The sequence below is a fragment of the Parasteatoda tepidariorum genome, chromosome 6 (assembly GCF_982258835.1).
Source record: "Parasteatoda tepidariorum strain Cologne lab strain chromosome 6, Ptep-v5.0, whole genome shotgun sequence".
Lineage (NCBI taxonomy): Eukaryota > Metazoa > Arthropoda > Arachnida > Araneae > Theridiidae > Parasteatoda > Parasteatoda tepidariorum.
Window position 1 is genome coordinate 57,250,515 of NC_141760.1, and position 22,017 is coordinate 57,272,531.

The 22,017-nt window shown below is 28.3% G+C and overlaps 1 protein-coding gene across 1 annotated transcript in view; it reads left to right on the plus strand.

Annotated features, from left to right (window-relative positions):
• LOC107441319 (cartilage oligomeric matrix protein) overlaps positions 1 to 22,017 on the plus strand; it is a 317,408-nt gene that overhangs the window by 233,545 nt on the left and 61,846 nt on the right. Inside the window, exon 8 of the mRNA XM_043046110.3 lies at positions 8,592 to 8,812. Coding sequence (XP_042902044.1) covers positions 8,592 to 8,812 — 221 coding nt within the window. The remainder of the gene's footprint in view (positions 1 to 8,591; positions 8,813 to 22,017) is intronic.

The window sequence follows — 22,017 nt, forward strand, 5'->3', positions numbered from 1 at the left end:
ATCTTCTCATTATTTTTCCCTATTAAATAATTAAGGATTCTACGACCCTACCTAAAAATAACCTAAGAATCTGTCGTAATAATCTGGTTTTTTTTTTTGGATTTTATGTCAGATATAGTTTCTGGAAAAGCTTGAGTTCGAAACTCTGACCAAATTACAAAACTTAAACAATTAAGTTATCAAACTGACGCATTTGGCTTCACTTCATTAAAATTCAACATTCGTTAGGGTCTAAACTAAATTAAAATTTCTTAGTTCATTGAAGTTTAATAATTTATTTATTATTTATTTTTACTTTTTGAAAATAGTATTTTAAAATAAAAGAATTAGAATAAAATATACTAAAGCGTTTTTTAAAATCGAATGGCAGAAATGTTTCTGAAAAATTTATTTTTTGATTACATTTAGTATAGTTGTAGTACGAATTTATAACTGAAAAATAGGTAAATATAAATGGCTGTATAATGTATAAAAAGTATAAGTTACTAAAATTTAAAATAGAAAATTAAAAAAAGATAATTTTAAATCTGGAAACTTATCTTATGCATATTAGTTGCTTCAAATATATCTTGAGAGATTCATGTTTCATTACTTACTTTGAGTATATCATAATTAAAACAGTATGATAAACAATGTAACTATGCATTTTTTTTGTTTTGACAAAATGGCGCATAAAATATAGTAATGAATGTGCTTTACTATAGAGATATAATTTTATCATGCGCTTGACGTATAAAATTAATAGATATTTGTCAAAAAAGTATTTTATAAATCTGTAGTAACCAGTAACCAAATTATCTTAGTACTAAATTTGAACTATAAAAATAATTTTATTAATATTCATAAGAAACTCATGTAAATTCTAATTTCAGATTATACCACCTCGGGTGGAATCTGCCTTTACAATGTCTTTATTAATCTTTATTATATAAACAATGTCTTTATTATATAGACATAGGAGATTATTAGAAAAACAATGGACCAAAACAATGGTATCGAATATCTGGTAAATATTTTAACTTCATCGAATAAAAATGCATTTTAAGGATTAATACTGAAGTGAAAAAAAAGACTTTAAGTTGAATTTCTTTTATTTTAGAACATAAGATAAAAAAAGGTTTTACAAAAAATACCTTTAAGACCTAAAAGCTCTAAAATATTTACTCTTTTTCGTGTTCTTTCTTTAAAAAAAAAGAAATTTAGTTTATAGATCTCAGCACCTCGAGCATTATATTTCTTACGAACATAAGTTTGAAAGAAAAAAAAACTGTTAAATAAACTTTCAAATATATATATATACGCATTTTTAACTTTTTCAAAAATGTGCTTCAGATCAGCAAGAATTTAATAAAAGTTTCGAAAGGATATTTCATAGCAATTTTTCGATATTTAAGAAGTTTCTGTAATATCGAATTCCTTTTCAGGTCTGAAAATACAGAGAAACACATTCATTTTTAGTAAAGTAAATTTCTATATCGAAAGGACTAGAATACTTGAACATAAAAAAACTACTCAAATTTATTGTATTATGCCGTATTATTTAAGTATGTAAAAGAGCCTGAAGCTAGGTTAAAAACTGGTCTCTAGGTCAAACTATGCTGTATTCTTAAAGCAGATAATAAAGTCCTTCCTATGATCTTGATAAATTTTAAAAGTTTGTGATGTATAGAGTCACCAAATAAAGATTGAAGATCAGGATAAAAGTTCGTTTCTTATTTGTATCGTCTACAGTCGGTAGAAATAGGTTTAATGATAATAACCTTCTATCACCCAAGAAATCATTTCAAATCTTCATGATCTTCAGGACTTAAACAGAGCCTGTACTCTTCAGTGGATACCAGCACAAGTTGACATTGCAGGCAATGAAAATGCAGATAAATTAGCCAAAGATGCCAGAAATCTCAACCTTAATGACTGGAATGTCTCCATCCAAGATGCAAATGCAATCGATAATCTAAACTAAGAGAAAAACCAATTCCAACGAAGCACATGATTTGTAATATAAATGCAGATAGATCCACAACAAAAACTATAGCCAGGCTGAGAACCAATCACCACAGAGGCATGAAGATAGACAGAGAGGGCAGGAAAGTACATAGGAATTATGAAAACTCCCCAGATACGCAGCTGACACCATGCCACATCTTTGAGTGTCCAGCAGTGAGTGCTAATCTGAGAGAAATAGGAGTCTTGCCGTCATTGATAGACCTTTATGACGATAATATCAAGCAAATCGCAGAAGCAGTAATCAAGACGCATGGAAACATTTGATTCGGCTATGTCATAGACACGACAAAAAATAAATAATAATAATAACAGTTTGACATAATAAAAAAATAGGTGCAGGTTTGTCTTTCAATAAATGCATATTGAAAAACTAATCTGCACCTATTTACTACCTAAAAACTACCTGATAATCAATGATGAGGTGATAAAAAATATGATTGCAGTTCAGAAATTAAGTACGATTGTTATAGTATAAAATCAACAAATAGTGCATATTTGTTAATTTTATTCTAAGGGTCTTCAACCTTTTGCAATTCGAGGGTCACAACAATAATTCGGAAAATCACAAGTGCCACTCATGTTTTAGATCAGGGATAGGCAACGCGGCGCCCGCTGGCGCCATGGCGCCCCCGATCGATTTTTAATGCGCCCTCGCTGGACCAATGTAAATGTATGATAGCCAGAGCGATTTACTTTTGTCAAACGGCGATATACAGCAAGTAGTCAGTTGAGTTTAGGATTGTGCATAGATTAGGAGTTTGCTAACCTTGAGCGTATCTGATAACACGCACGTATTTTTTGTTAGTTTGTGATCGTATTTCGAATAGACCACGTAAACCGTTCATTTAAAACTACCAAGTAGTCCAAAATAATTCTTTTCTTTCAAAACCCTTTGTTGAAAGTGATGAACTGGATCCTAAATTAAACAGTGATCTAGTTTGGATGGGTGATCTAGTTTCGCCACTGATGTAGTTTCTGACGCATCAGCTAGGTTAACTGTGACTGTATTGTAACTTGTCGTTTTAGTTTCAGTTTGCTTTTATGTTTGAGCTTCTGTTTGTTTATCTTTGTTATAATGCTTCTTTGCTATGCTTTCGTTATGTTTTAAATAATAAACGTTGCTAAGTTTAATAACGTTGTGTTTTTTTTTTTGAAAATAGAGTTGTTATAGTTCTAGTTTTTTGTGTTTTAACACCCTTCATGGATAGATGAAAAAGAACATATTATTTTAACGATGAATGGGAACATCTATATTGTTTCGTTGATTACAAAGGGAAGTGTATTTGTTTGCTGTGTAATAATAGTGTTGCGATTCCCAAGAAAAGTAATATTGAACGACATTTTAAGACCGTTCCTACAAATTTTGATAGTGACTATCCATTGAACTCTGAAATTAGAAGAAAAAAAATTATTTCTTTAAAATCTTCAATAACTAACCAGCAAAGTTTTTTTACTAAACCACTGCAGCAACATAAAGTAGCAACGATCGCGTCATATAAAATATCGCATTTGCTAGCTAAGAATAAAAAACCATTTACAGATAGAGAATTAGTGAAAGAAGCCATATTAGAAGCTGCTGATTCTTTTTTTGAGGTATTTAAAAATAAAAAGGAAATAGTTTCAGCTATAAACACGTTGCAATTATCAGCACGAACTGTTACTAGAAGAATTGAAGTAATTGCGGAGAATTTGGAGGCAGAATTAGCAAGTGATATGAAAAATAGTATTTTCTTTTCGCTACAGATGGATGAATCGACAAACGTGACAAATATATCACAATTAGCAATTTGGGTGAAAATGGTATTTTCTGATTTTACAACAAAAGAAGAATTCCTTAAAGTTCTGCCATTAAAGGGAAGCACCAGACTAGAAGATATATTTTCTACTTTCAAAAAGTATGTAACAGATGTAAAATTACCTGTACAAAAGTTATCGTCAATTACAACAGACGGGGCACCAGCGATGACTGGTAAGAAAAAAGGATTTATTGCCTTAGACAGGATTCCTTATTCCCGAAATTTATTTCTTATCATTGCCTCATACATCAGGAAATGTTATGCGCAAAAACAATCGGTTTTCAACACGTATTTACGATACTAATAATTAATTCCATAAGATCGGGAGCTATGCAGCACAGATTGTTTAAATTACTTTTAGAAGATGAGGACGTTCAGTTCACAGATCTTTTACATACTGAAGTGAGGTGACTGAGCAGAGGTAAAATACTTGAGCGGTTTATCATGCTTTTGCCACAAATAAAGGAATGTATTGCACCAAGAGGCGAATTTTACGAGCAATTAGAAAATAAAGATTGGCTAATCGACCTCGGATTTCTGACAGATATAACAGCAAAGTTGAATGAAAAACTTAAAAATACAAGGGAAAAATCAGCATATCGCTGACATGATTAGTGCAGTAAATGCATTCAAATGCAAGTTAGATTTGATCCCATTTATTGAAAAAATCATTATCACATTTCCCAAATATGAAATATACTGTTGAGAGTTTAAATTTGAATAATGAAAATTTTACTGCTACATCATATTTAGAAATTATAGATAAGCTAATAGAAGAGTTTTCTTCTAGATTTGCAGATTTTGCAGCATTAGAACCCGTTCTAAGATTTTTCATAAATCCATTCAATGTTACTGAAGATGATGTCCTTGAAATAGTTTCAGTGTATTTCGAGCTTCATAATATCGAAGACCTAGAATTAGAAATAATAAACTTGCAAAGTGATATTATTTTAAAAGCGCATAGTAATGATAAAATGCTTTGGAACTTAGTCGATGAAAATAAGTATCCTATTTTAAGGAAATGTGCGCTAAAAATTTATACATATTGTGCAACAACATACAATTGCGAGTCTTTGTTCCAAAATATGAAATATTTGAAATCAAAAAACCGAACAAAGCTTAATGACTCACATTTAGATAATTGTTTAAGGACCGGGAACTCTAAATATATCCCCAATGATAAGAAATTAGCTGAAAATATGGACACCCAAGTTTCACACTGAATTATATGTATCATTATGTATTGACACCAACAAAATAAAGTTATAAAAAATCTGCTTTTTTTAATGCCTATTTATACCTGTTGATTATCTGTAAAATATGCGCCCTCGGTGATTTTCAAACTTAGTATTGCGCCCTTAAGGACAAACAGGTTGCCGACCCCTGTTTTAGATAAAGGTAAATAAATTCAATAGTAGGAGGAGAAAAGTAGTTCATCTTAGTTCGATAAAGTATTGAATATTTTATGTTTTGTAATTTTGCTCTCGGATCGAATAAAACTAACTAATGTTTTATGCATTCATGACATGTTCACAATTTGAACAATACTGTGTTTACTAATTTCTTTGATGGTTGATACAAAAATCTGTTATTATAAGCTAATTTATTTATTTCCATTTCGGATGAAACTGGCCTGTATGAATTTGTAAATACGAGTACGAAGACGACTGATTGACAATAGCAATGAGGGGATTAGATTTATTTAAGACGAAATTGTGAAATGGATACCTAAAACTATACTTAATCATACTTTTTGTCATCGCTGTTTAAAAAAGCTAAATAAACGTACAATAATTTCATTTACTTTTTTTAAATAATAAATAAAGAGGAAAATATGAAATGTTAGAAATATACCGAATGGTCAGACAATATTAACAGATCAGTAAAAATCTTTTCAGTGACCTCCAATCCCGACACCCCTTCACTTAGGGTGCTAATACCTTTTACTGTAAAACCTATTTTTACCGGAATATGTTACGGAACAAACAATCTGACATGTAAACCTTTTGCCAGGTTTGATTGCTTTACTTTGGATACAGAATTTAAAGTTTATTGTGAGTTTATCGCAGCACAATTGCATCCGACTTGTGTCATTAAACTTTTGTAATCTAATTGTAAATAATATTCTTGGGGGTAATAGGTGGGGCATGTATCAATAATACTAAAACTTACCTTTTTCGGTGTATCTTTTCTGAGTTATCATCGATAAATATTTTATCGCTTTGAAATGTTTTGGGGATATTTCAGATTATATCAGTTATATGCTGTGATAATGTTATAGCGTAAACTGGAATACGCACTTTTTCAGTTGAATTTTTGCTCAAAAAGGATGAAACTTTTTAAAAAATACAAAGTTTTCAATTCATAATTTTTCATAAAAAAAATGTCACCACAGTGTAAAGATTTATATGTAAATATTCTGCCAAGAAAAACTATAGCAATGTCTTGTTTAGACATTGTTCGTTTAGTCTTGTTTTTGTCTTGTTTGATGATGAGGAAAGGTACTTCGAAAAATCTGAAGGGCAGATTCAGGCATCTGAAGGGCGGATTTGTTGACCACTCTTTCAGGGGCACCATATTAGGTGGGCCAACGTTACTCCCACAGTAAGGACAGATACAGAGAATGAAAGAACATCCATGCCTTGCCCGGGATTCGAACCCAGAACCTTTCTGATGCAAGGCCAGTTCCCTGACCCCTACACAGGCTGGTCGGCTTTTGGTGTGTCATAGCATAAATATTTTCATGGAGTAAATTTAAATTTCTTAAACTATATACGCATAAAACTAAACTATATACTATTCTGAACTTACATATATTTTTGAAATATATAAACTGTATTTTGGAGACAATATTTTATTATGAAATATTTAGCGCATGGTTATGTATTAAACTCTATTTTTCATTGAGTTCTGATTCATTGAACAATTTAATCAAATATAAAAAAGAAAAATAGCTCGCAAGATTTAGCTTAGTGCGAAAAGGAAGCTCCATAAAAAGAAATGGAAGAAAAACGGAGATTTGTTACTTCTAAAAGCTTTTGCAATATTATTTACGTGAAACTGTTCCTATTTAGTTTTTTTGGCATTATAGCGAACACTATTATTACTTCCAAGCGCTGTTTGCGAAAGAAAATAAAGGAAATATTATAAAAAGATGAAAAAAAAGGAAACTGAGTATCCGTTTCCCGATTCTCATACTTTTGCAGGAAACTTTCTTTTCGGGAGTTCTTTCATTCTGAAGAATACGTAAAAAACACATAAAGGTGTGTGAATAAAGAAAATAAGTTCTTTTACTAACATCTATCTTTTGAGAAGCTTAAGAAAGTATATTTCAGGAATCTATATTTCAGGAATCTATATTACTCTTACGAAAGTGATAAATAAACATTAAACAATATTTCTTATTATTATTGAATTGTTAACTCTTTTGCAATCAGACTAAACAATAGATCTCTATTTTTTATCCAATTCATAGTAATATATTCATTGCTCAAATGAAAAAATGCTATTATCTGAATAAATTTTGAACGTAATATAGAATTTTAAAGTAAAAATTCATCAATTTAACTTATGCTAATTATTTAGTGTTGGTAATAAAGTTACAAAATGAGATCTAAAATTTAATTTTTCTTGATAAACTAAAATTTATTTATAAACGGATTTGGATTTTTGACCTTAGAGGTCAATTGCTCCACTTTGGTAAATCTAGTCTTGAAAGTTTAATCAAGAAATAGGTTGCTAAGATCATTGCAAAATTTTTCTGAAGTTAATTACAAAAATTATTTGGGCAGAATTAAAGTCATTTCTTTATAATCTGTACTACTTAATGAATTGACTTTTATGTTCTTTATTTCTACAATTTTTAATTAAAGTCTAAGAAAAACTTAATGAAATCTATTGAGCTGTTTGTTGGTGAGTTATAAATAGCTCAAAAAGTACGTTTGGGGAATTAGGCATTAACCGAAATGTGCATTTTAAAAACTGAGCACAGATCAAAATGCGTATTTAAGAAAATTGAAGCAGCACAAGTTGCACCTTTTCAAGGTTAAGTGTGAATTTTAACAACTATATGAAAAATTTAATCTTTTTAAACACTTCCGAACTTCGTTCTGGCTAAGTATATTTCAATTGCAACTTTTTATTTGAAGGCATTCAGTAACAAAATAACAACAAATTAGTGTAGCTTTCTTTGAAACTCTGTCTTATCAAAAAAAATTTCTGAAGCTTGAAAAATTAATACCAAGAAATATACGCATCCCATAGATATGAAAAATGGCTTTCTATACTTCCAGCACCCCGAGATTTAGAAAACCTGGTCCACAGAAAAGGAAATAAAAAAATAGGCTTAGAATGTAAATTACGAAATTGCCGTTGGAAATGAAACAATTTTCGATATTTTAATATGTATTTGCTCCCCCTCACATACTTTTTTGAAAGAAATATATCAGTATAAATAATCTTCTCATTTAATCTTTCATCAATCTCTCATTCAATCTTAAACATTCAAATCTCTAAATAATAAAGTGGTATTCGAAAATCGTGGTTTGGGACACTATATTCTGCGATGAGGTTTTATCTTGAAAGCTTTTACCGTCAATCTGGATTTGTTGGTTAAATTATAGAACACCCAGAATATAAATTCATGTCATTTATGAAATATTTATAATATTAATGTTCACAAATATACTAAATATACAAAGACATGTACATCAGACGGGCATTTTTGCACTCAATTTGCAATTTTACTATGCATTTACATATATTTACAAATTTTATTTATTTTAATAGGTGTAGCCTGTTATGACATGGAAACTGGATATCGATGTGGACCATGTCCACCTGGCTATACTGGAGATGGCGTGAGCTGCAAGCCAGCCAATCGCTGCTCAGAAAATCCATGTTGGCAGGGTGTACAGTGTGTGAACATCGACACTTCTCCAGGTTATATTTGTGGACCTTGCCCTCAAGGTTTTTCCGGAAACGGCACTTTTTGCGAAGATATTGATGAAGTAAGATTTCGATATTTAATTTATTTGAACAGTGAATGAACCTGTAAATATAAATCATCATAGAAAGTAACATTCCGCATTTAAATATAAAGCTATTTCATTGTGTTTTTCATTACCTCGATTCAAGTAAACGACAGAAGAAGTCCACAAATAATTTATAATTTTATAAATTATTATGAAAGTTAAAATACTGATTTTTCACTTATAATTGTCTCGTAATGTAGTTTATTTTAACGGAAACATTGTACATATTAACATTAGCAAATTTTAGTTGTACTATGACTTGGCAGCAATAATGGTGCAACACTCTTCTCTGTGTTAGGTTTCATCTCAAAGAGAATCTTCCTTAACTTTCGGTGTTCATTTTCAACGTTGCTAATGGATTTGCATCGTAATTTTTATTTACATTGTTTCCTCAATTGTTAGATTTTTATTTTTTTGTCACCAAGTTTAATTTACAATTACAGATATTGACTAAGAATTTTTCAATTCTTGAAAGTAAAATTAAAGTAAAATTAAGTAAAATTAAGTAAGTAAAATTAAGTATTAAACTTTGACTTATACATTCAATACATCTATCTATAAAATGTGTAGTGCACTACATGTGTACATAAAGAAGTAATAGATAAAATGACTGCCATTAAGTTTGGTCAATTTTTAATAAGAAAAGTTATAAAATATTTACAAATCGTGAGTAAACTGACTTGATTTGTACAGCTTTTGTAGCTTAAAAATAAGTATGTGAATTTTAAATCAGAATTTTAAAACATATATATAATAAAAATTAGTAAGAACCATATTGTGTCTGTATCCCTATATTTTGGAGTCAAAACTCTGAATCCGTTGAAAAACTGTATGTTTATTCCGAAAAAGTAAGTTTCTGTGTCTGTTTGCATAATTTAATATTTTGTCTGCTCTAACTTATTAGAATATTTGAGAGCAGCCCGGCAAACCATTAGGATTGAGTTCAGGAACGTGAAAATCCGATCATTAGATCAAAAGCTATTTAGGGTAATTTTTCAGGAATGTGTCTTTTTAAGGACAATCTTATCTGAATTAAACTACTCTGCAAAAAATATTACCATACTAATCATATTTAGGCTACATATTTAAAACGTAGCGTCTTTTGTTTTCCTTGTGTGGTGGCGAGTATCTGAATGTTTCTTAATCCATGCTCTCCGAGGGTGAGCATCCTTGTCCATGGCAGTTAGTGATTCCTACTGTAACATAGTAGAGCTAAGATTACTGCTCATTTCGCCTTATCATAAAAAATCAAATTAAAAAAAAAACAATAAAAGTATTTCAAAAACAAAAATTTAAGTCATAGAAAACACTAATGGTATTCGTATTGGCTTTTACATAGGTATGAGAATAAATTGGTTTAAAATGCATAAGACCATTTTCCCCGTATCCTCCGGACATGTGAACGTGCTAACACTTTCGTATAAAAAAGATTTGAATATAAAATGCTTTTCTGAAATAATATCATTCTGCATAAGAAAAATCAGTTCAGTTAATTAGATCTCAATCAAGGGATTATTAAATGCAAGCTAAAATGTGTTTTTGATAGCAGTGAGAGCATGGAACCCCTTGTTTAATTTTTATTTATTTATTTAGTTAAGTACGCATTTGTGAATAAGCAGTATTTTATAAACGTTCTTCTGTAAATTGATGGTATCAAGTGCTACAAAAAAGGGAACTAAAGTTAATTTATAAAAAAATTAAGGTTTTATGTCGCTAATAAAAAGTTAATACTAGAGACTAGTAACCATTTCCTAATCAAAAACTAACAGTGCTCACCTATAATTTTTATTATTCGTTTTAAAATCGAGCATTGCAAAAAGTAATGTATTACAAGAATAAAGTAGTAGATTTTGTCCTCCAAATTTTGATTTGCGACATTTTAAAAAAACAACTTATTTCTAAAATTGTTATCTTCATCAAAATTGTACAAATAAATTCCATTATGTTCGTAAAATACTTTTATTATTTCCTACTTTTCATTACAATTTTGACTACTATGGAATGTAGATGATGGCTATTGGACGATTTCTCTTAATACACATTGGCTATAATAATTGACACTTTATTTAATAAATCTTTAATCATTATCAATAAGTTAAATCTTTTAAAAGTTATTTCAACTTATGTTATTTTGGTACCAATATTTAAAATTAAAATTAAACTTACAAGATAATGCAGCAAATGCATCATTATTTTTATTAATTATTTCCTAAATTTTTTTTTGTCAATTTCTTAGGAATTTATATTAAAGCGCATGGTTGCGATAAACAATTGGAGATATTCTCTAATGAAATTAAGTAAAATATTGATATTTGTAATATTTACAAGCATTCTCCAAATCATGTTATTATATAAATCTAGTTATCACACTTTATTCAAAACAGTGTGAAAATGGAAACAATAGACATTTGATAAAAGGAAGAAGCCTTTAGAAGACTTAAGGAAAAGTCGCCTATTAATCATTATTTATGTAAATATTCAAATTCACTAATCCCGTTGTTCTCCGGTTTCCAAACCAGCTTGAAATTAATAGCTGAACATCACTCAACTTAGTTATCTTTATCTTCTTATTTTGAATAAATACTAAATTATTCATGAGGCCTGTTTAATGCGAGATTCAACGCGATTTAATTCAAGTTTAAACTAAATTGCTTTGTTTTGAACTATATTTATCAATAAATGTCATTTCCAAGAAGTTTGTAAGTTTATAAAATACGCTAGTATATAAATTTTTTTGACAGCTTGTTTATTATTTTAATGGCTTATAGTATTTTCTTTCATGAATAATATTATGAGTCAAAAAATACTGTTTTACTTCTGTTTACTTACGATGATCGGGAATTTTTTAAACTGGTGTTTACTGCTCTTGTCGTTTTTCTGCAATTATAATTCTTTAAAACAAAATAAGAAACATTTCGTCTTCGAATATGAAACATTTTTATACAATTTATAGAAATGTTTCTTATTCCAAGAATTCAGTGGAAAAAAAATTCTAAACGACATTTAAGTGAATAAGTAAATTAGCTTTAAAGTTTTTACGTTCTTCTTTGTGTGTCAGGGAGTAAAGATTACTTCTGGATTTATTTCCTTATTTGAAAGCTTTTATAATTTGTGATATTTTCAATACGCTTTTGAACTATTCGTGTCTTAGCGTTCTCACTCTTTGCGTTATAATATGCAGCAAAAAAAAGACTTTCAACCACTTTCATCGACTGTTAGTTGCCAGAAACTAAGATCTTGAATTCCTGAAACAATTTTGATCCAAATTTTTAAGACATTTGTCCAACTCAGATTCATGGAAATAAGTTATAAAAAAAATAGTTACTTACTTACTATCCCTTTGAATATTTTCGTATAATATGAAAATAAACATAGAAAATTTTTAAATTTTGATATCTAATTTTTTGCAGTAAGTTATCTTTATATTTTGTAGCTTTTATAATCAATTACTATATTAAAATAAATTTGAAATATACCAAAATAACTCGGGTTCGACATTGGAGAAAATGGTTGACGAATAATACTGATGTACAAAATAAATGATAAAAATTAGAAAGCATATTCGCAAAACGGTGTAGGGGGGGGGAGCAGGGATTACATTCAAATGCAGGCTATTTTACATAAGAATCAACAGCAATGGAATCGATTTTTTTTATGCGACGCTGAAATATTTATTGCTTTTTTATGAAAATGCAGCTTAATCTCAAAATAAAATCGGTGCTAAAATTACCATATTGTAGATCATTTTACCAAAAATAAACTTTAAAAAAAATAACATGTTTTTCTTCTTTTCTGTATTTACACGGTAGCCAAACTTTTTTGGCAATTAACGCTCTTATAAATTAGATTTAAGCCTCAGTTTTCCTTAAAGTACAAAAGAAAAAAATAATGTAAATATACCTAAATACATATGTATTTTATTTACAAGCATAAAATTTGTAAAATGCATTTATGTTTTGAAACCATTCAGCCGTGCGTTTAAAACCATGTAAAATACATTTATGTATCATGTTCTAAAACCGTTCACATGATTAAGGTAAAAAATTTAATTATTAAATAAAACAAGACTAAAATAGAACAAAAAAGATATTGAATATCTACTTTTTATTCATTTCATTCATTGAATATCTACTTTTCATTCAACTGAGAGGGAGAAATTTAAGTCAATTTATTTCAATTTAATTTCCTGTAGTTATAAATTCTTCTGCCATACCATTGAATGGAGCATGACAATCATTAATGGAGGAAACTCAGTTTGTGTTACTTCTTTTAATTTGTTCGAATGCTACAGGATGTTTTTTAATCTACACATATTTCCAAATCTTTTAGAACTCTTAGATAAAACTAAGTAATTTGAGCCTGCGCGTTAAGTAGTGCAAACTAATATTCATATAAAGAAACGTAATATCAGAGTTTGACGATTCGTTATCAAGGAGGGTCATTATAAAGGTTGAGTTGCAATATTAATTGGTTCTATGTGTATGTGTTGTATTACAGAAAAAGAGCGTATCTTTTAACAACTATAGGGTATAAATGCTGCTGCGAAAATCCGAAATAAGGGAATGTTGACTATCTCCGAGGAATATCTACTTCTACATTGTTGCTTAAGTGAATGTCCAGACTACTTGTTTTCAATTATTATTTAATGTATCGTAGACAATCTATAGTAATTTTTAAAAAAAAAACAGATTAAAGAAGACTAACAGCTATACAGAGTTATTTATAAATATAAATTATTATGCAATTTTTATCACTTTTACCAAAAAACGTAGTTATCATTAATAATTACCCATAGTAATGTCTCTACATGGCTTATTCTAAAAATAATGTAGGGCATAACAGTATTCTCTATACTGCTTTTAGTATCAAATGTATCAAAAATTTATATATATATTGTTGATCATATTAAAACTTCGAAGAACTCCAAACACACAGAAAAATATTTTCTCTATCTTTATTCTTAATGAAGTTATGAGCAATTTTCGACAAAAGAGGCTATTGTTTTCCCTATAATAACATACAGGGAATGGACAAAATAATGGTAACACTTCTATACTAATATATTTTTCATCTTTCTCAAGAAAATTAAAGTATCATTTTATAATTTCAGAAATGCTTTAATCATGCGATTTCTCATATATATCAATATAGTTTAAAGATCTTAGAGGTTTGAGGGAGCGACCGCAAATTACAAACGGAAAAAGTGCTTTTGAACATTATATGCCAAAAAATGTAGCAATAAATTCGTAAATTGAAACAATTATTTTGGTCATTGTATGCAATAATTACTCAAATTTTCGTATATCTAGCTTAAATATTTATGGATTTATGGACAGTTTTATAAAAAACTAATATTTTTGTCTTGCAATTTTTGCTATAACTTGTAAAAAATTCAATAAAATTAAATAAAATTTTTGGAGCAATTTAAAATTAAATGATTTTTGCTTTAAAAGTCAATTAAAAAATCCTATAAAACTGTGCAATATATCAGTAATTAAAGAAGCTCTTTTATACAGCGCAAGTGCGAAAACAATTAACATTTTTGTCCCATTTTCCTGTGAATCGTATTTGACAATTAATGAAAGAAGCTCGTTTTAAATATCTTAAAAATTTAAAAAGTTTCAAGTAATTTTCTTAGTAGTTTTGTACTTTTAAAAAAGAAACTCAAAAGATTTTTTACAAATATTTTGTACCATAAGACAAAATTAAATAACAAATGATAACTTACAATAAACTTTCATACATCGAAATATGATTTCATAAAGAAAGAAAAGAGGCGAAAGAAAATATGTTTCCATGCTGAATGATTCTTATTGTGTTAATAATACAAAATTATAAATAGTACTTGTTTAATAGTACAAAATTATATATAGTACTTGTTTAATAGTACAAAATTAAATTTGTGAAAAGTCCCTTATCATTTCAGTCTTCCTTTTTAAAAATTAGGAAAACTACTTAGTAAATTGCTTGAAATTTTTAGGATATTCAAATAGAACTTTTTTTATTATTTGTCAAATACGATTCTCTGCGACAAAGAAAGAAAATTCAAATTTTAACCACTCATATGCAGTACAAAAAAATTAATTTAACGACTCATATCTTGAACAGTTTTGAGCAAGTTTTTTATATTTTAAAAGTAATAATTTAGTTATTAATTTTAAATTTTTCAAAAATTTTGTTTAATTTTATTAATGAATATTTTTAAAGTTATAGCAAAAAAAAAACGTACGACAAAAAAAAGTTTTTTTATAAAAATGCCTAGATCTCCATTAGCTAGTTTCACGAAATTTTGTGTAATTATTGCATATAATAACCAAAATAATTGTTTCAAGTTGCACATTTATTGCTTGACTTCTTTGGCATAATGTGTTCAAAAACATTATTTTCCGTTTGTAATTTATCATCGGTCCCTGAAACTTCTGAAAGCTTTAAAAACTTCATTGAGAATAAGAAATCTCGTATATTCTAAATACTTCAAGATTTTTAAAATGATTCTCTAAGTGGTTTTTGAGACGGATCGAAAAATTTGTTAGAATAGAAGTGTTTCCATTCTTTTGTCCAACCCCTATACCTTTAGAGTGTTTTTTCCACATGGATGCATTTTTAGAGTTTTGATGTTACTTGAAACCCTGATTATTTATTTCTATTTAAGACAGAACTGTGAAGCATGGCATGGTGAATTAAATAAAACTGCGCAATGAATAAGCGGTAGAAAAACTATTGCAATTTCTACATCACATTATATCTGTGTATATGACATTTTTTTTAGAATTTTTCTTCGATTTTAACCGAAATTAAACATAGACATTGTTTTAACTCATATGAAAGCAAGTTAGATTTCTGGCAATAATAATTGCAAACATTAAGGAAAAAAATGTTTTTAAAAAATATGAGAAAATAAAAAAATGCCTTAAAATATTAAAAATTGGTAATTTGTAATGTTTTTTTTTCAATTTAAAAAAAAAAACGGAGCAATATTCCTAATTTTTGAAAATTAATTAGTGATTGTAAATTAAGTGTGCATGTAAGGCAACTGCAAATAATTTCTTTTACTTTTGTTTAAAACTAATTGTCCTGTAGGCACTTTGATCTTTTAAGGTTAATTATTATTACCTAAAATATACTTGCCTGGTATTTCCAACACTGTTTTATTATTAAAGGGTTTTGTCTTATATACTCTTGCCCATTATTCAATACACTGATGTCTTCGTTATTTGTAAAGGACAATCATACGATATTTTCAACAGTGGTGGTTTTTAAGGTTAAAGGTTGCTGTCTGTAACACTTTCGAATGTTATGAAATTATAATTGTTCTGAGAGATCATTTAAAACTACTATGATGTATCTTAAACATATATATACTTCTTCTTCAACACGACAGGTCTTCCTCTAGCCCAATATCCCGAAGGATTTTTAAAGGTGGCGATTCGGACTGCATTATTTTCTGAACCACATCAGATGTGGCCAAGTCATCTTAATCTATTGCTTCGGATGACCTGCACTATCTGTGGCTGTCCATAGAGTCTATATAATTCAAAGTTGTATCTGATTCGCCAACAGCCTATTTCCTGTACTGGGCCAAAAATATTTCTAAGGAAATATATAGCTATAGTAATACATTAACAGTGAAGTTTAAATTAAAGAAAATTAGAATAAACTAAAAAATTTTAGTTTATTTTGAAACAGATTCATTTAATTTTCACTTTCTTCTCTGGTTACAATTTGTGTAAAATCATTAACTTAAAAATCGTTATACTCCATGGGTATATAACACATTTAGATCAAAAAGGTCGTTGTCTGTAGCACTTTCGAATGTAATGAAACTGTAATTGTTCTCAGAGATCATTTAAAACTACTGTGTATCTTGAATACATAGCTATAGTAATAAATTAACAGAGAATTTTAAATTAAAAAAAATTAGAATAAACAAAAAAAAATTAGTTTATTTTGAAACTGATTAATTTAACTTTCACTTTCATCTCTGGTTACAATTTGTGTAATATCATTAACCGAAAAATCGTTATACTCCAGGGTATATAACACACTTAGATCAAAAGGATAATCAGCGATTCAAGAAATGGCTTTTTTTGAGTCAAAGTTGGACCGTAAAATAAACAATATTGTCTTTTGGCATTTCATGTCTACCCATTTGGAGGAGATTTTGCAACAAACGTCTAATTTAGTTTTCCAAATATTGAAGCACAGAAGAGATTCCATTAAGAGAGCGAGTTCGTAAATGGCAACAGAAACGACCCCTTTTTTGACGGATAATGGAGCTCCAAAGCATTGCTGTTTTCCTAATACACACAGCATTTCGTCAGAAGCATCACAAATGAAGCTGTTTCTTTTGAAACTTTACACTAGGGAGTTCTTTTCTTCCTAAACGTTTAGGACCAGGCACCATTTCTTAGAAGTAAATTGTTCTTTTGCATCACAGTGTATATTCGTTTAATTTTTCTGAAAAATTTCATTTATGTAGAAAATTAATTTTGTTAAATATCTTTTTAATATTTGAAATTGATAGATTATATTTAGGATCATAAGGGATAAGTTTTAATGGAGCTTAATGCAATATTATATCCAGATGTAACTTTTTTTAAAAAAAAATACTCATTTAATGTAATGCATTAATTTTATTACATAAATTTTTAACATAAAGTACCTTCATTTATTCCATAAACAAAAAGGATAGTTTTTAAAGAGGCTTATTTTTTGCAATATCTAAGTAAGAACAGAAAACTTTTCAGAAGAAAGTATTTTTTGCATCACAAAGAATAATCTTTTAGTTTTTGTGCCGTAAAATGCTCATTTAAGTCATTAATTGAAATGTTTATGAAATTCTGAATTAAGAAAAATTAATTTAAAGTATCTCATGATCATAATAAATACGTCTATAAAGAACTTCCAACGTAAAATTAAAGCTAGATCAGAAAAAATTTTAGATTAATTTTTGCATCACAAAATTTAACATTTTAGTTTTTTCCAAAATTAATAATTTACTAATGAGAATAAACTTATTTAAAAGCTGAGATAGCCTGATTGGTAGGACGTTAGGGCCATGTTCAAGAGGTCATAATTTCGATACCCTACGGCCGAAAACTACCGGTGTAATAAATAGTGACTGGTGCACGTTAAATCTGTCGTCACAAAGTCCTCCATGTTCCCATAAAAATTTTATACCTCTTGAGGTACTGAATTAAAGATTGACTGTTCTCTAGTTCAAATCAAAATTACGACCTGTGGATTAATAAATAGATGTATGAATGGGTTTAGCGTGTAATGGGGCAGCGACGTGTGTAGCTGAAGTCGTATTCTAAGCTATAGATGACCCCACTGAAGAACAAGAAGCGCACCCTCTGCCTTAAATTCGTTTGGTTTCACCAAGGAAGCTGGGTGGTATAAGCAAGTGGTATTAGAAACACTAATAACTTATTTAAATATGTTTTTAAAAACCTGAATTATGATAAACGAATTTCAACAATCTCATAATCAAAAGGGGTAATTTCAAACGAAATTTCTTGTATTATAAATTTAAATCTAGATCAGAACAATTTTTCGTTTATACTAAATTGAATAATTGAACTAGATACAAGCATCAGAAGATGGCTGTATTTTGTCTTAACTTAATTAACTTGTAATTAACATTTTATCACTGTATCTTCAATTAAGCTACGGATATCTTTTTTCCACGTATCGATACAATGTAAGACGATCAATACATTTAGAACCAATTTTTATAAAACTGTCTTTGAAACCACTTACTTTCTATTTATCCAAACATTTTACTTAAGACAGTCCCTTTTCATGCGTGCATGGGTATCGCAAGCAAAATAATTGAATAAAACACGCATAATTATGTAAAAATAAAACATTAAATAATTCCTTATTACCAATTATTTCTTCATAATATTTAGCTTGTGCAGAGAATTAATAATGAGTTTAATTAAGCACATTACATAAGATACATTTACTCAAGATTACTCTTCCTGTATACAAGGGTATAGCAAACAAAATATTGAATAACACTCACATAATTATCTCAAAATAATAATTTCTTATTCGCCATTACTTTTTAAAATATTTACCTTGTATAGAGAATTAATGATGAAATTATTTATACAACTTACTTAAGATAATCCTTTTTCATGTGTTCATGGGTATCGCATAAGCAAAATAATTGAATAACACTCACACATACATAATTTTGTAAAATTAATACATACAATATCAAATCACCCGTTATCTTTATTTAAAATATTTACTTTATAATGAAAACTAATAATGAATTTAATTCGACACCTTACTTTAGATACATTTACTTAAGATAGTTCTTTTTCCTGCTTTCATGGATATCGCAAAAAAAAATATATTACTGAATAACACACAGAATTATGTTAAAATAATACATGAAAAAATATCTAATCATCCATTATTATCTTTATTTAAAATATTTTTTTAAATATTTATTAAAATATTTTTTAAAAAATTTTAAATTTTAAACAAAAACTTCTTGTACGAGGTGCATTAACTTTATTGTGTTTGTATTTGTTTAATAGTCGTTCAAATAAAAAGAAGAAACAACTTTTTCAAAAATTAAACCTTATATTTATTCAAAACTTGATTTTTTTTCTTCTATTATTTCCCACATCTCCACCTTTTCTAAGTTATCCAGATCATTAGTTTCATTTTATGTCATCCACCACAATTAAGTATTTTTCTTCTTAACATTGTGCAGCCAAACAATTCTGTTTTGAAAACAATACCATGAAAGACTTTCAAGGGAAAGCGTTTTCTTGAAAGATGAATAACTAAAGTTGTGGCTCTAGAAAACTAGTTCTTTTTTTTCTCCCTTCTATAAACTCGGTGTTTTGATCTTTTGTTAAAATGTCGTAGCAAATGAGAAATGGAAGAACTGTAATAAATTTTGAGTAGAGTTTTTTTTTTATGCCGAACTTTACTTTTATGACTTTAAAAGAACTTTTAGCATATGACTTTTATATTTTTCTTCTTTAAAATGAGTAACTATCTCCTACGTGTTGACATCAAGATAAAATGGAAGATTTATGTTTTGTATAATTACAACCGTGTAACTACAAAAAGCTTATAAATTTATTATGGTTAAGAGTAATTTGTGTCAAGCACAAAACTCTTTAAACTAATGGGAGATGAAAAAAAGCTAATTAATAAATGTATAAAATAATACTGTCAAGTTACATATTTCTGCTATTATATATTAAGTGATGCGTAATCACTGTCTTTAATACACGTTTTCGCACTCATCAGCAAAATTGAATTCTAAAAACATATACATGTAAAAGGTCTCTAATTATCATTTAAATGAGGTAATAATAATAAAAGTTGTCAAAACCAGAGGAATCATTAAAGAAAGGGAATTTAAAAATAGAAAAGCTTGTTTGATTGCCAGGCAAACTGAACGCGAGGGAAAATGTTTACTAAAATCTTTTGAAACTTTCAGTGGCTATCAAACTGTTTTATATTTTTAATGTAGTTTTCTTCAAGAAACTTTAGTCAGATTTTAGTAAGCTTTTTTTTTATTTGCTTAGGTATTATTTAACAATCCCTTATATGTTTGATTTTCAAAAGCATTTGAAAATTAAAAACATGTAGACATGAGATTGGTATTAAGGGACACTTCCAAGAATGTATACTTGCCAGATATTTAAATATACTTTAGAGACATACCTATCACTGAATATTGCAGCCATTCTCTGAAGATTGTTTTAGTTAAATCACAATAAATTGTTCTTCATAAATAAATAATTACCCTTATAAAACTATTCTCCACAGGTTTAAATATTTTTTTAATAAATTTTTATATTTTTTAAAAAACAAATAATTTTTCTGCATGCGTTTTACTCTCAATCTTGTTGTTGATAGTATAAATTTAGATTATTTCTAAATTTGTTTTAAAACTTAAAGCTATCATTGGTTCAACTGTGTGAAGTAGTAATATAAGAAACAGCAATATTTGCACAAAAGCTTTCGAGGCAAAATCTCAATGGACCGAATATTCTTTGACAAAATAAAAGCCAAGTAATAAATGGTATGGACAGAATCTTACTGTCTTAGAAAAATTAATCCAACGTTAAAATTTTAAATCGACACTTTAAACCATAGTGCTCATAGTACTTTTGTAATTTTAATAAGGTATTAATTTGGACCATACTTTTGTTCAATTTAAACAGTTGCATCGTGAAATTGCGTTGGAAATGGATTAATTTGCACTATAATATGGTTCAACTTGATGCCATATTAAGATTGCAGCTAACTCGCTGCAGCAATTTTACAGCCAATCAAATTGAAATCAACCAGGCAAGAAAGAACTATACATGATAAAAGCAGCCATATGACATTATTTTTGACATGTTACTGAAAAAAGAATAGATTCATAATTATAGCAGAGTTATTCCTACACTGTTAGAAATTCTGGTGCATAGTTGCTACATTTTTGGTGTTGAGGTAAGCAAAATATATTTTCAAGTACACAAATCTAGCTATCGTGCAAAACAATTTATATGAAATAAATGTAATAACTTTTCAAACTTTTTTACTCAAAATGTGCATGTTTTTAAAATTAAATGTTTTTTTGCAAGGAAGCCATGAATTTATCAGAAACAATTTATTAGAAACAATTTATGCATAAATTGTTTCTAATGCTCGTGAAAATATATGTTGTCAATAAATAAACAAAATAAAAAGTTAATAAAAAAAATAAATGAAACTACAGAAGTGAAAAAGTAAATAAAATATGTGACTAAATGCGCTATAAAAATTTTAGTTTACCTTCACAACAAAAACAGTGGCAACTATACACTAACACGTTTTACACTGTAGGTTTACAAAATGTTTTTTTTTTAGATATTCCAAATCAGTTTCCTGTGTATTTAGATTTCTAACAACTGTATTTTAATATATTTCTTCAAAGTATAATTCTCCCCTCCCCATAGTGTGAACATTTATGCGCTTATAATAAACTTTTAACACAATATTTCTCAATCTTGTAACAACATTTAACAAAGATACGCTAACCATATACACCACTGTGTACAAGTTGAATAGATAATAGTTCAATAGTAAAATATGTTTTCGTTATAAATTATATCTTTGCATTTTAATAAAAGTTTGACATTAAAGTAACTGATTATTTGTTTAGGTGCAAG